The sequence below is a fragment of the Podarcis raffonei genome, chromosome 12, assembly GCF_027172205.1.
Source record: "Podarcis raffonei isolate rPodRaf1 chromosome 12, rPodRaf1.pri, whole genome shotgun sequence".
Classification (NCBI taxonomy): Eukaryota; Metazoa; Chordata; class Lepidosauria; order Squamata; family Lacertidae; genus Podarcis; species Podarcis raffonei.
This window is the reverse complement of record NC_070613.1, coordinates 45867813-45883913: the sequence shown is the minus strand read 5'-3', so window position 1 is coordinate 45883913 and position 16101 is coordinate 45867813. Positions and strand designations below refer to the sequence as shown.

The 16101-nt window shown below is 43.5% G+C and overlaps 1 protein-coding gene and 1 long non-coding RNA gene across 2 annotated transcripts in view; one reads left to right on the top strand and one right to left on the bottom strand.

The window, feature by feature from the left end:
- Positions 1 to 16101, top strand: part of LOC128398289 (uncharacterized) — a 42430-nt gene that overhangs the window by 14083 nt on the left and 12246 nt on the right. The gene's annotated exons all lie outside the window — the stretch shown is intronic.
- Positions 2068 to 16101, bottom strand: part of LOC128398274 (collagen alpha-6(VI) chain-like) — a 98931-nt gene continuing 84897 nt past the window's right edge. The window contains exons 38-41 of the mRNA XM_053359148.1: positions 14480 to 15151; positions 11472 to 11568; positions 10476 to 10633; positions 2068 to 2769 (exon numbers count right to left, since the gene is read on the bottom strand). Coding sequence (XP_053215123.1) covers positions 2597 to 2769; positions 10476 to 10633; positions 11472 to 11568; positions 14480 to 15151 — 1100 coding nt within the window. The 3' untranslated portion in view covers positions 2068 to 2596. The remainder of the gene's footprint in view (positions 2770 to 10475; positions 10634 to 11471; positions 11569 to 14479; positions 15152 to 16101) is intronic.

The following is a 16101-nucleotide window of genomic DNA, read 5'->3' as shown; positions in this document are numbered from 1 at the left end:
ACAAAGAAAAGAAAAAATACATAACAAATATCTAAACATAACAAAAATATTGTCCATTTCCGTTACAGTTCTTTGTCTTCACGCTTGTCTCTTTATATCTTAGGAACTTAAATCATTCTTCTACACTCTGTTGACCTCCATCCCTCCCGCTTTCAGGCTTCTTAATATGCATAATTTATTTTTCCTGCAGCTAGTGATTGTTAATAATTTGCACGTCGTAAGATTTATATCAGACCTGCTATAGTTTTTAGGCTTCTGTAATTCCCTTCGATGTATATCATAAATTTGTTCCAATCATTAATAAACTTTGTATTTTTTTGGTTTCTGATTTTTTGTGTCATTTTTGCAAGTTCAACAAATTCAAATAATTTTGTTTGCCAGTCTCTAATTGATGGGGTATTTTGGTTTTTCCAATTTTGGGCAATTAATAATCTGGCGGCGGCTGTGGCATACTGAAATAGTATCTTATCTTCTTTTTTGATTTCATCCCCAATTATCCCTAGTAGGAATGCTTCCGGTCTTTCGGGAATATATATATATGTATGTTTGTACGTATGTATGTATAAAGGTTTACAATGTCCCCATGGTGTGGCATAGGGCAGGGATTCGTTCAGCAGCGGCCAGGCAGACTGATGATGGGAGTGATAGTCCAACCAAAGTTTCAAGAATAAAAGCTGAGAAGGATTAGTAGAAACTTAATCAGCGTTTTAAAAAAAGTTTGGTTTTTTTCACAATGTTAAGCTGATTTACCATACTGGAGAAACTTGACATTTTTTCTTTGGAGATACGTTTTTTCTTTACGTTAAAAGTTTACCTAGTCCCTTTTTTATCAACTGCTGGTATCCAAGGCAGTGAACACAAATATTAAAACAGCAGTTAAACGTCCAAAACAGGTAAAAAATTAGAGAAGCGCACCCTTCTATTTCATTGAATGTATCAATTGGATTTTAATAATACTCAGCTAATACTAAGGTGTGTGGGTTCGCAATAGGTATGCTGCATTATATCGCTTTTTCATATATTTTGTGTTGATTCTGAAACTGAAACTTCAGTGGTTTTTTTGAAATAAATAACACACCATTAAAAAGGGAGAAAAGCAATGACAAACCTAGACAGCATCTTAAAAAGCAGAGACATAGTTAAAGCTATGGTTTTCCCAGTAGTGATGTATGGAAGTGAGAGCTGGACCATCAAGAAGGCTGATCGCCAAAGAATTGATGCTTTTGAATTATGGTGCTGGAGGAGACTCTTGAGAGTCCCATGGACTGCAAGAAGATCAAATCTATATCCATTCTGAAGGAAATCAGCCCTGAGTGCTCACTGGAAGGACTGATCCTGAAGCTGAGGCTCCAATACTTTGGCCACCTCATGAGAAGAGAAGACTCCCTGGAAAAGACCCTGATGTTGGGAAAGATTGAGGACACAAGGAGAAGGGGACGACAGAGGATGAGATGGTTGGATAGTGTTCTTGAAGCTCCCAGCATGAGTTTGACTAAACTGCGGGAGGCAGTGGAAGACAGAAGTGCCTGGCGTGCTCTGGTCCATGGGATCACGAAGAGTCGGACACAACTAAACGACTAAACAACAACAACAGAAAGGACAATACAGTAGTACCTTGGTTTAAGAACAGCTTAGTTTATGAATAACTTGTATTAAGAACACTGCGAACCCAGAAGTAAGTGTTTTGGTTTGTGAACTTTGCCTTGGAAGCAGAACATGTTTCGCTTCCTGTTGAGTGTGTTCCATTTGTAAATTGAGTCCCCTGCTGCTATGGGAAAGCACACCTTGGTTTAAGAACACTTTGGTTTAAGAACGGACTTCCGGAACGGATTAAGTTCGTAAACCAAGGTACCACTGTAACTTGCCAATGCAACCCTATAGCTGTTTATTCAGAAGAAAGAGCCATTGGGTTCAATGGAACATACTCCAAAATAAGTAAATTGCATATTTTATATGAAAAAGCAATGTGGGCTTCATATTCATAACATGTTTTTTGGGAGGAACTGCTTTTATTCAAATACAGTGTGTTTATTTCAGACCAAAAAAAAAAAGCTGGACTAAGAAGAATCAGTTGCATGAAACATTTATTACGACAATTTTGTAATTTTACACCTTGTGAAAAAACAGAACAGTTCTACTAGCCGTGACATTGTGTCAGTGGCAAACCAGAGCTCACTTTAAAATGTCTGAGGTATCATTTGTCTCCTGTACAAGGTGCACATCTTAGTAATGAAGTGATATCAAGTTTTAGTCTTTTTAAAAAAATGTCCTCAGCTACAAAAAGCACTTCCATAGTCAACGAAGAAATTACTTTAACTCCTACAGAGCTGTGCTATTAATTGATTATAGCAGGAAAAAACAACAAAACATCCTAAGGAAACCAGAAGTTCTGGTGGACTAAATATGTCAAAATAAATCTGTTGTGTATTTAAAGTGCCACAAGACACGTTGTTCTTATCAGATGCAAGCACAAATTTTCTCTATGCACCACAAAATCGAAGACCTGTTTCATTTGATCTTGGGTATTTATATTTGGGTTTATTCCACCTCTTTAGTGGATAACTAGGCCAATTGTTCATGGCTGGCACTCTCCATGTTAGGATGATTTGATGCATAAAGCTTCGCATTCTTCTCGAGTTTCAAATCTGTTGGCGTTTCCTCCACAGCCACCATACCAGAACTGGGTGCAGATGTGCAGCTTTCTCTCAAAATACCACTTCAGAACGTAATTGTCACACTCGCCGTTGTCCATATCCACTATGCAAGCGTCTGGGGAGAGAACAGAAGGGTTCGCAGTTACCAATTTGAAAATGATACATGTTCCTTTTACAAATAGATCGTAGAATCATAGAAATGTAAAGTTGGAAGAGACCCCAAACCCCCTGCAATGCAGGAATCTCTGTCAGTTTGCGTTTCTTGGTTTAGAAATTAATTGACAATTAAAATAATAAATAAGTATAAACTTTTATTTGTATCCCGCAATCCCCCGGGCTCAGGGCGGCTAACATCAAATATAAGCATTGCTATAAAATCAAACAATAATTAAATTGCCTCTTAAAAACAAGTCAGGATAAAATTAAAATCTGAATTAGATGGCTTTCCGCAGGATTTGGGTTGGGAACAGTAAATGCTCATCAGGCCCAGCTGTGTACGCTGATCTTATATGGCCCTGTGAGAATGCTGGGAGGCGTCTTTCATGCTAGTTCTTATATGAAAAGGGAAGGGGAGTCAGGCTGAGCCCTGACCAAAGGCCTGGTGTGTAGAGATCTTTTCTGTTCTGCTTAGTTCAAGAGGGTTCTGGAAGTTTCTGGAAACTTCTCTGTGTGAAAGATGCTTTGTGAATCGTGCTTTGAAATGGAACTCTTATGTACTGAAAGTTTTCACCCTGGGCCAGCAGGGGGATACTGTAGATAGTTTTCACTCAGGTCCACATATGCAAATAAGGGATTGAAAGTGACATTCAGTGATTGGATAGTTACAGAAAATGGTTACTGTTGCATTGTAGTGGAGCTCTATACAGTGGTACCTCGGGTTAAGAACTTAATTCGTTCTGGAGGTCTGTTCTTAACGGAAACTGTTCTTAAGCTGAAGCACCACTTTAGCTAATGGGGCCTCATGCTGCCACTGCGCCGGCGCCGCGTGATTTCTGTTCTCATCCTGAAGCAAAGTTCTTTTTTTCTCTCTTCCAAATGCTTTTTATTGAGATTTAAGAATACCAACACCAACCAACAAAAACATCAAATCTTATTACATATATCCTACTTTATGCTCCATAGAGCCATTGACTTTCGTCCTTCCCTTCCACAAGTTTTCTTATTCCAATCTATAATTCAGTTTCATTGGTTAAAAATTACACCATGACATAAGATTTAATTCAATCCTGCCAACGTTTTCATATTTCTACAGTTCTCACTTATATAAACCATAAATTTACTCCATTCTTTTTGGTACTTCATCTCCTCCTAATTGCGAATTCTGTGTGTCAATTTTGCCATTTCAGCATATTCAACCGGCTTTATCTGTAAGGGAATGGCAGATAAAGCTGGTTGAAGCAAAGTTCTTAACCCGGGGTAATATTTCTGGGTTAGCGGAGTCTGTAACCTGAAGCATATGTAACCTGAAGCGTATGTAACCCGAGGTACCACTGTATAAGCAGGCTGGCTGAACCTTTCAGTTCAGTTCTGTTCTGGCCTGTGAACAAACAAGAGCTGTTTGAAGAATCAATGTGTTGTTTGATATGTTCACCCACAACTTAACAGGAACCTTAGCCAGTGATGTTTTAAGAGAGACAAGATGTCTTCCGCTCAGTTGGTCCTGGTCAACAATCCTGCCACTGTATTTTGAACCAATTGAAGTTTCTGAGTAGTCTTCAAAGGCAGAACCATGTACATCCCTTACAGTGGTCTAAATGAGATAGTACCGGACCATGAATCACTATAGTACTTACTCTGCCAAACCTTTATTAGGCATTACAGAATAACTATAATCTGTCAAGGAAGGGCTCTGCCCCTTAGGGGCCTATGAGCACTATGGAGGACATGTGTTCCAAAACAGAAACACACCATAACTTAAGGCTTTAAAGAATGAGATATATCATATAAAACAGCTTTTGCGTGTTCCAAAAAGTTTTCACAAAGGAATCAGCATTAACAAGTCAAACTTCTTGCCATACTTTTTCTGCAATGTTCGAAGAGGGAGTTCACTCTGGCTTTGAGGTTGGCAATAACCTCAAGACTCCTCTCCAATTCTATCAATATCTCCCGGCCCTTAAAGCCAGAAGGAAGCTGTTACATAGGAGTGTTACGAAAAAGGAGCAATGCAGAAGCGAGCTCCAGGTGGCTGGAATGGTAAACAGGAAGCTGATGTTATGGGACTGTACCGTGGGAACCAGGGACAGTCTATTCAGTGCACTGAGCACCGGATGTTAGCTCAGAGTGGCACATGACCCTGTACTGGAAGTACATGGGTGGAGTTATTTTCTCTCTCTGCAGTTGGGATGAGAGAGTACAGACATGATTTCTCTGTACTGCTGGAAAGACAGGAATAAAGACATGTAAATATATTTCTGTCTGTCTCTTTCCCCCCCCCTGGCGATGGGAGGGGGAGGAATGGTGTGTTCTTCTTCACGTTGGGAAGAATCGCCGATAAAGACCTCCCCTGGTCTTGCCGGGAGTCGCAGGCAGGGAGGTCAACAAGGATTCAAGCCGGGCACCTGGAGGGTGGCCAAATTCCTCTGAACTTCGCTGGCTCTGCTGGCTTGAATCAACATCTGGTAGCAGAGCCGATGATTTCTGATCCATGGGAATCAGCCTGAGTGGTGAGAGGTCGATGAATCGTTGCCATCCTCTGCACCTAAGGAGATAAAGTGAGCGTCTGCCTGCAGCCAGAAGCTGAACAGACAGCTGGACACCGAGAGGAGCGTACTTCCAGGCAACGGAGCCCCAAAAGGTATGCTGAATTTCGGGCTAAAGAGAGTGAACACAGAAAGAATTATTCTCTGTTCACGAGAGAGCTGCGTTTGAGAAAAACAGCTCTGAAAGCAAGCCTGCATACCAGGAATTCTTGTGCTGATAAGATTCCCGTCCCGAGCAGGTTGCTAGGCAACGACAGCCAGAAGGCTTGGAAAGTTACTGAATGGCTGGGAAAGAGCCTGGGAAGAGGAATTGTTTTGATTAACTGCGCAGCTGTGGAAAACAGCGTGCAGTTTGCCTGCCAGTGAAGCAGTAAACAGCCAAAAGACAACTTTTGGATTTTACTGGCTTGAAAGTGAGAGCTGACACTTGGGTTCACAATGAATGCCAAGAAGGGGGGAGGGTTACCCTATCCACCTCCCCTGAGTGCCGTGGTTCTGGATGAACACAACCGGCTTGCTGCACTGGAAGTAAAGGACAGGGGGAGGGAGGAACGGAGTTCTAATTCCCCCACCGATGAGGCTACTGGAGAGAAAGCTCTAGCCTTGAACGTTGTCCGATGTTACAATTGCGGACAGGCTGGGCATCTTCAGCGGAACTGTAAGAAGCCACGCCAGCTAAAAGGAGCGAAGGGCCGCTCAGCAAAGCCTGAGGCGTCAGGCAAAGGTCATACCAAGTCTATGGTGAAACCTGCAAAGGCTTTGATGGCGAAAGGAACCACGCCAGATGTTGGCAACGCGTTTATTATCGACACTGGAGCCACCGTTCATATGTCCCCACACAGAGGACTCTTTTCAACGTTTAAGAAGCAAAGCTTCGCTGTGAAGCAGGCCAACGGTCAGGAGCTGGAAGCGACCGGGATAGGGACTGTGTATCTTAAGAGTCTGAACTTGACTATAAACAATGTTTACTTGGTTCCTGAACTGAAGTTCAATCTGCTGAGTGTTTCACAGATTGCAAAGAAAGGACTAAGACTGTCCTATGATGCTGAGAGCTGCAAAATCTACAAAGATGGAGAGTTATTTCTTTCTGCCGGAGAGAAAGATGGACTGTATTTGTTGTCTTTTGACCAAAGTGATTACATGGAATGTAATTCATCTGTGTCTAACCTAGTTTCTCTTGCAGGTGTTACCAAGAAGGTGACCGGGGTCAACAGAGCATTTCAGCGGGTGTATGCTGATGTGATTGGTCCTCTAGAACCATCTAGAGGCAATGCAAGATATTATCTTGTGTGTGTGGATCATTTCTCTAACTTTGTCTGGATTTATGTGTTGAGAAAGCCACACGAAGCCTTAGAGAGGTTTCAGGAGTTTTGTGACAAAGTTAAGAATATGCATGATGCTAACATTGATTGTATATTCACAGACGAGAAGCAGATTTTTCTTTTACAGGATTTCCAGAGGTTCCTGCAGAAGAAACGGATAAGACACAAGGTTGCTGTTTCAGAGGAAGCGTGGAACAGGGGTGTCTGTGTACGGGTGAACAGAGAATTGCAAAAGGGGATGAATGCGCAATTGCTTAGTTCACATCTGCCACATGAGTTCTGGGCCGAGTCGCTGATGTCGTATTGTTATACGAAAATGAGAAAGGTTTCAAAAGAGTTGGGAAGTTCTCCTTTTGAGAAACTGTTCCATAGAAAACCTTCTGTTGCCCATTTCAAGGTTTTTGGGTCTCATGTGAGGACAGAAGCTCCAGGTGGAGTAAAGAATGCCAGAGGCATTTTTGTGGGGTATGAAAAGGGTCTCTACAGAGTAATTTTGTCTGAATCTGGTCAGGTGATTCTCACAAAATTTCTAGAGAGTGCTCCTGAACAGGAGAGAGTGATAGTACACACATTTCCCACTGAGGACGATTCAGATGATGATGTTGATTTTACAGATTACAGTGGTACTGAGAGTGACAGTGATAGCTCGGAGAGCTCAGTTGTCACAGTCATTGAGAGAAAATCTCACACAATGGATAGGCCTTCACAGGTGAAGGATGAACCACTGTTTACCATTGGAACTGGTTCTCCAAAGAGTCCAGTGAGTCCAGTGAGCAGAGAGGATCAGCACCTCATACGCAGGTCTGAGAGAGTTACAAAGGGTGAACCACCCAAGAGGTACTCAAAAGAGTTTGCTAACTTAGCTGTTGCATGTGTTGCTGTTGTACACAACCGAGGACAGGTTGGAGCTGTGTCTAAGTCAGAGACAAAGACACAACAGAGAGTTGCTAGCCAAGGTAATGCAGATGCACTCATTCCTTGGAAGCCAGACAACCAGAGAGGTACACTGGGGAAACCAGTGGCAGGGAGTTCCAAGGGTGGAACTGAAACAACAGGGGAATGTTATGTGTATAACAACTGTTTGTTTTCTTCTCTGGATCACGCTTTGCTTGCCGCAACACGCATTGATTTTTTTGGGGGAGGATGTTACGAAAAAGGAGCAATGCAGAAGCGAGCTCCAGGTGGCTGGAATGGTAAACAGGAAGCTGATGTTATGGGACTGTACCGTGGGAACCAGGGACAGTCTATTCAGTGCACTGAGCACCGGATGTTAGCTCAGAGTGGCACATGACCCTGTACTGGAAGTACATGGGTGGAGTTATTTTCTCTCTCTGCAGTTGGGATGAGAGAGTACAGACATGATTTCTCTGTACTGCTGGAAAGACAGGAATAAAGACATGTAAATATATTTCTGTCTGTCTCTTTCCCCCCCCCGGCGATGGGAGGGGGAGGAATGGTGTGTTCTTCTTCACGTTGGGAAGAATCGCCGATAAAGACCTCCCCTGGTCTTGCCGGGAGTCGCAGGCAGGGAGGTCAACAAGGATTCAAGCCGGGCACCTGGAGGGTGGCCAAATTCCTCTGAACTTCGCTGGCTCTGCTGGCTTGAATCAACAAGGAGTAGCAGAGGCCAGAACGTGATTTAGTGATTTCATCCTGTCCCCAGCCTATGACCTGCTACATCTCTTTTCTAATCAGTTCACATCTTCAATTACCAACATCAAAATCACTGAAAGTCCTGAGATCAGCAGAGGAGCACCTACTGGTAGTCCTGCAGAAGCAACAACAACTTATATTTTAAAGAAATAAAAACAACTCAGATGTACAATACCTTTTGGATGCAAATTGGAAACCACTTAAGTAAAAGAACTTGCTGTCGAGCTGTTTCCCCCATAGACTTCAATGCATAGCTGTCAACTTACAGATTTGAAAATAAGGGACCAGCAGCCTCGAAAATAAGGGATCAGCAGCCAAAATAATGGATTTTAGTCAACCAGCAGCCAAACGAAGCCTCAAGCAGTGGTTCCCACAGCGCAGCAACCCGGCAAAGGGGATGCAGCAAGGAAAACCACCATCACCTCTCCGCTGGGAAGCGCTGAGCAAAGGCAAGTCCCCAGGCAATGCGGCTGATTTGATCGGCACAAAGCATGCAAGCTCCACCCCCCCAGTCGTTCTTAGACTCCTTATTGGGTGAGCAACGCAGCCAAACAACACAGTTGGAGCCTCCCTCCTCCCTGCCGGCAGGGAGGGAGGGAGAGGAGCTGCTTCCTTTGAAACCCGGGAAATTTAAGGGACATCATCAATAAGGGACAGCAGCGGGACACAGCGCTGGGATAAGGGACTTTCCCGCCAAATAAGGGACAGTTGACAGCTATGCTTCGATGGCCCCAAATCAGTATAGAAAGTATAAGGAAGTCAAATGAGCTGTCAGCTGCAGGCTTCATTTTTGTAGGGAATGATAAACTCTTCTTAAATGTGTTGCTTAATGGACGGCTATCCGTCATGGATGCTTTAGCTGAGTTTCCTAAGGGTCCTCTAGTCCAGGAGTTTGGACTAGAAGACCCTTAGGGTCCTTTCCAACTCTACAATTCTATTATTCTAATTGTCTCCAAGTCAGAAATTTCCAAAGACAATTCCACTAACACAGGGCTAAAACCTCTGCTCAGAGCAGGACATGGTTGTTCAATGGCTCGGCTCCTGCCAGAAGGAGGCCAATTGATAGTTAATCATAGTCTTCCCAAGGGTCACTTTGATCTGAAGAATTAATTAAACACATCAATTAAACACATGGGGTTTTAGCTAAATGTTGCCTTCTTCTGAAAGGAGGAACTTCTTCCAGAGAGGCAAGAGTCTGGCAGAAGAAGGGAATCTTCGAATGAAACCCACTTTGTCTCATCAGCCTACATTATGCATGGCCAAACATCACTATTACTACACTTTTGGGGGTCAGTTGTCACATGTTAGCCAAACTGGCAATCCTTCCCATAAAACGAGGCAGAATGTTCACACGAATATCCCCATTATGTTGTACAGTAGTACGTTGGTTCTCAAACACCTTGGTTCCCAAACGCCAAAAACCTGGAAGTAAGTGTTCCGGTTTTCTAACGTTTTTCGGAAGCCAAATGTCCGATGCAGTTGTCGGCTATTGTTTCCAGGGCGCCTGCACCAATCAGAAGCTGTGCCTTGGTTTTTGAACATTTTGGAAGTCAAACGGACTTCCAGAACGGATTAAGTTTGGCACTTTTGCTCTTGCTATTTATTTTGCGTTTTTGTTTTTGAGGCTTTTTCGGTTCATTTGTTTTTGTGACTGTGTGGAACCCAGTTCAGCTACTGATTGATTGATTGATTGATTGATTGATTGACTATGGAAATGGATAGAAGCCCCCCATCCAAACAATGCCTATCATCAGTGCAGGTAAGAAAAAAAATAATTTTAATTTCTATCATCTACAATACTGTCTAACCTATTTTATAGTACAGTACATTGATTATTAGGGACGCGGGTGGCACTGTGGGTTAAACCACAGAGCCTAGGACTTGCCGATCAGAAGGTCGATGGTTCGAATCCCCGTGACGGGGTGAGCTCCTGTTGCTCGGTCCCTGCTCCTGCCCACCTAGCAGTTCGAAAGCATGTCAAAGTGCAACCCACCTCAAACTTTAGCACAGCAGATTGGAGCTACCAATGAGAAATATAGCTATAGGGGGTGATGGATATCACAGTCATTCTTTCTTTCTGTCTATCTATCTATCAATACAAGCAAACATACCTACTGTTCTCTGAATTAGCTCAAAACGTCATTCACCTTGAACACCGATGTCTGTGAAATCATCATACTGTTTCTCTTCTTCTCTGTACTTAATGGGTTCTTGGGTGGCTGCCATAATTTCTTCTTGCATGTTTCCTCCAGCGGATGCTGACGGTCGCAAAGAATCGTTGTAAACTGTTTCAGGGAAAACGATACTGAAAATGGGGGTGGAGGGCAGGGCGGAAGAGATAAGACTTCAGATATGTTTGGCAGAAGAGTCATACAAAAAATTCTACTATTCTAAGATATATGGATACCCTAGATCAGGGATGTCCAACAGGTCGAGCGGGATCGACTGGTCGATCCCCAGGAGGTTGCAGTCGATGGCGGGCTCATTTTTCTTTGCTTTTGCCTAAGAGCACCTGGCCCCGGCCCCTCTCCCCTGCGCTGTTTTGGTAAGCGACTAATCCCCTCCCCCCTTAAAAGTGCCCCCCCACGGAACCCCAACAAAATGGGCATAAAACAGGGTATAACAAAAGCTCAACAAAAAAGGGGCATTTCCTCTAACAACAACAACAACAACAACAACAACAACAACAACAACAACAAAATAATAATAATAATAATAATAATAATAATAATAATAATAATAATAATTTATTTATACCCCACCCATCTGGCTGGGCTTCCCCGCCACTCTGGGAGGCTTCCAACCAAATATTAAAATACAGTAATACAGCAGACATTAAAAGCTTCCCTAAACAGGGCTGCCTTCAGATGTCTTCTAAAAGTTTGGTAGTTGTTGTTCTCTTTGACATCTGGTGGGAGGGCCACTACCGAGAAGGCCTTCTGCCTTTGACCTGAACCCCCCCCCCCAAAATGGGGGTAGATCACTGTCAGATTTAATTCTGAAAGTAGATCACAGTCCCTCAGGAATTGGCCACCCCTGCCCTAGATCATTTCTAAATTTTGCTTCCTGCTCCTGCTAAAGCCAATGTAAGTTTTTGTCCCTAATTCTAGAGGAGAGGAACATATATATATATATGCATGTACCTGTCAGTCCTCCGTATTAGCTGCTGGTAAGTGTCTCCTCGATCCAGGGTTTCACATTCTTCCTGCAGGCCTGGAGGAGGATAAGGATTCATTTCTCCTGAGGGAAAAGGAAAGGGAAAGGAGAGCAATGAAGTAAGCACAGAGTTCTCTGGGTAAATTGAAACTGAAAACACGAACTGCCATAGAACATGGTGTTAGGAACTTTCAGATTTACCGTATTTTTCGCTCCATAGGACGCACTTTTCCCCCTTCAAAAGAAGAAGAAGCCATAGCCGCGCGTCACCTCTCCAGCCGGGAGAGCGTGCGCGGGGCTAAAGAAGCCCTCCACGACCCTCTCCCGGCTGGAGAGGTGACGCGCGGCTGTGGCAGGAGCCTCTATAGCCGCGCGTCACCTCTCCAGCCGGTGAGCGCGCACGGGGCTAAAGAAGCCGTAGCCCCGCGACCCTCTCCCAGCTGGAGAGGTGACGCGCGACTATGGCAGCAGCCTCTCCGCTGCGCGCCTTTCCGCTTCTCCCCAACCTGCTCTTTGGGGCTGGTGGTGGGCTTCCCCCGCCAGCCCCAAGGAGCAGGTCGAAAGGAACCTGAAGCCTGGAGAGGAGAGGGGTCGCTGCGCACCCACCCCTCTCCAGGCTTCCGAGGTAGCCGCCTGAAGGCGACTGAACGCACCTTAAACGGCACCTTGTTTTAGAGGGGGGAAAGAAAAGGGGGAAATTCTCCCCCTCTCTGCGCAACGCCTCCTGCCGCTTCACGGAAGGGGCGCTGGGCAGAGAGGGGGAGATTTTTTTTTCTTGTTTCCCCCCCTCTAAAACAAGGTGCGTCCTATTGTCCGGTGCGTCCAATCGTGCGAAAAATACGGTATAATCTCTGGACATATGGGGCACCCTCCATAAATCTGTTGAGTTTTTAATGATGATGATGATGATAATGATGATGATGATGATGATAGGAGAACCAGTGTGGCGTAGTGGTTAAGAGCGGTAGACTCGTAATCTGGTGAACTGGGTTCGCTTCCCCGCTCCTCCACATGCAGCTGCTGGGTGACCTTGGGCCAGTCACACTTCTTTGAAGTCTCTCAGCCCCACTCACCTCACAGAGTGTTTGTTGTGGCGGAGGAAGGGAAAGGAGAATGTTAGTCGCTTTGAGACTCCTTCGGGTAGTGATAAAGCAGGATATCAAATCCAAACTCTTCTTCTTCTTCTAATAACACAACAATTTATTATTTATATTAAATCCTGCCTAACTGTGCTTGAGAGCCACAGCTCCTTTCTTGCTCCAAAGTAACAGCAGTGAAGCTTTAGGAGTGATGCATCCAGGAAACATAGACGGATGCCATTGCCTAGGTAAAGGTAAAGGGACCCCTGACCATTAGGTCCAGTTGTGGCCGACTCTGGGGTTGCGGCACTCATCTCGCTTTATTGGCTGAGGGAGCCGGCGTACAGCTTCCGAGTCATGTGGCCAGCATGACTAAGCCGCTTCTGGCGAACCAGAGCAGTGCATGGAAACACCGTTTAGCTTCCCGCCAGAGCGGTACCTATTTATCTACTTGTACTTTGACGCTCTTTCAAACTGCTAGGTTGGCAGGAGCAGGGATCGAGCAACGGGAGCTCACCCCGTAGTGGGGATTCGAACCGCCGACCTTCTGATCAGCAAGTCCTAGGCTCTGTGGTTTAACTGACAGCGCCACCCGCGTCCCTTATGCCATTGCCTAGGTCTCCTTTAATCTGCTGTGAATGTTTTGATTGTTTTTCTAATAGGGACAACACCCTGAAAAACACTCAAGTGCAAACTTTGCAGCCTCTTCTGAAGAAGCTTGATGGACATCCATTTCAAGCCAAGCTTCTTCTGCACCAAACCAATTCAAATCCTGCCCAAGAAAAATTATATGCTGGGATCAAATTTGTGTATCACTTAAGAGTGCAACCCTAGACATACTTATTCACTTCTGAGTGAACCTCACCACGTTCAATGGGGCTTATTCCCCTGTAAGTGGGTTAACAGCTGCAATTTTCTACCCGCTCGCCTGGACGCAATCCCCATTGAGGTCTACAAAGGAGTAGGCATTTAGAGTATGTGATGGCACTGTAAGGGTATAATCTATCCTATAATTCAGGGGTGGCCAACTCTCAAGAGACTGTGATCTACTTTCAGAATTAAAAACTGGCAGTGATCTGCCCCCGGTTTTTGGGGGGGTTCAGCTCAAAGTTGTTAAGAAATTATACAATTGAATATAAATATAGATGGGAAACGGCTATGAATAGTGAATACTTATCTACTTTTAAAATTTTTCACCTATGACCTTTTTCTTTTACTTCTTTATTTTTTCTTTGTTCTTTCTTTCTTTTTTCTGATATCTTATCTTTCATTTCACTCCTTTATTGTGAATAGCATTTTATAGAGGTATAAATAACTGTAAATATGAAAAGAGGCAAAGTATTCTCTAATTTTTTCCTGTGGTTATATGAATTTTCTTTTTCCTTTGTATTTTCTTTTGTTGTAAATATGTATGTTTTCTAATTTGTACTTAATAAAAATTATTTAAAAATTTTAAAAAATTAAAAAGTTGTTAAGCTTTTCTACAGAGGAGAACGGACAATTTTTAGGGGTTTAAAAAATGCTTTTAGAGGGGAACTTCCATTTTGGGGGGGGGTTAAAGGCAAGGGACAAAGGGGTCACTCACAAAAAGATGGATATGAATATAAACAGCAGCACAGAGAAAACTCCGTCTTCCCTTCCAGAGATCATACAACAATGGAGGATGGGGTGAGGGGTATGGCAGGAGTCAGTTTTAGCGACGCTAAGGAAAGGGAGCCAGAGATCGACCGTGATCTACCAAAACCTCGTGGGGATCTACCAGTAGACCGCGATCGACCTGTTGGACACCCCTGCTCTAAATGGACCGAGGCAAATTTATGTACAAAGCAACAGGCCACCTAGAATGGCAAATAAACAGCCCCTAGCACAGCATCACTCAGTAGCAAAAGAAGCACACCAAACTGTGTAGCACTTACGTTTTAAAAGATTTAAGAAGGCTCGACTGAATTCCAGAGCATATGGCAATTCAAGTTTACCAGTCCTGCCCAGTGCCAACAGGTGCTGCTCTACTGGAGCGCTAGAGAGTTCTGTCATCTCCATATCGTCAACTCTACTTCCAAGGGCTAAGGTGAGCATGGTGAATCCTTGGCACTTGGCTTCTAGTGACATTTTCCTCAGTTTCTCCCTGTCCCAGGAACTTGTCTGACTCCCGAGTATTGTAAAGATGACCCTGTGTTTTCTCGGGTTGGGGGCTTCCAAAAATACATTGCTGATGGTCCAGTCTAGAGCATGTCCTACTGCTGATGGACCTTCCAGCTGGTGAACAGATTCTTCAATGTGCATTTTCATCAGGTTCTTATTGTCATAGGAGACCAAGTCAAACTCTCCCTTCACTGGACTTGAGAATCCATCAACCGTGAAGTTTTGTGGAGCCTGCTGCACCAATGCCACCCTCGCCCCTCCGTCCGACTCCATGGGCAGGGAAGCAACGACGAAAGAATCCAACATGTTGCTCACAAAGGTCTTCATGGTCTCAAAGTCCTCACTCCCCACGTTCCGAGAGCTGTCGAGGATGTATGTGATGTCCATGTTGATTAGAACGGGAGGGGAATCCATCACCCGGCATTCTGGAGCAGGGTTACACTTATCTGTGAAAGAAACATTAGGCAGCAAGGAATTGCATGGAGCATCTGATAAGATGTGTTTAGACGCTGCTCAGATTTTGCTTTGCTTCTCTCTTAAAGCTATTTCTAAACAATTATATCTGAAATGCTCGCTATTTGAGACAGAGAACAGGAAAACAACAGCCCTAAACATATTTATACTCACTCTCTCTATATATATATCTGTGTCTGTGTGTGTGTACACACCGTATTTTTCTGTGTATAATACTATATTTTTTCCTAAATTTTTGAAGTTTAAAATAAGAGGTTGTCTTATACATGGATAGTGCATAGTGCATTTTCTTAATTTTGGGTTTAAAAGGGGGAGTTCATCTTATACATGGGGTGTCTTATACACGGAAAAATACGGTATATATAAGAGAGACTATATATATATAAGAGAGACTATATTTTATGGTCTATATATTCCAAGTTATATATAATCCTAGCTAATGGAGAGCATGCTCCTCACTTGAAATATATTTTATTTACACCACAGTTTCTTTAGGCCTCACTCAGAGATGAGGCAATGCACTTTTTGTTCCTTATTTAGTTCTAATTATTCCATTGTTTACGGCTGTTTGCATGGTGAGAATACAAATAGACATCATCAAGATTTAAAACACTAATAATACAAGAATGGTAAAATCACAGGCCAGAATAACAATGGAAAATTAGGCAAAAAACCCAGATGTCTTCAAATGCTTACCCAAAAAATTGCACTTTCTCCATATGTTTAAAAACTACAGCTGCAATGTTTAGCCAATTAACCTGTTAGATTAAACAATTGGCAAAGCATGGATTCTAACCCCAAAGGGATCCTGACCTGAAATAATCAGCAACGTTTTAAAATTATTATTAATAGGCATACGTCTAAAAACAACAGGTAAACAGTATGCTATATGAGAGACGATGGAAAAGGTGTCTTTTGTGGG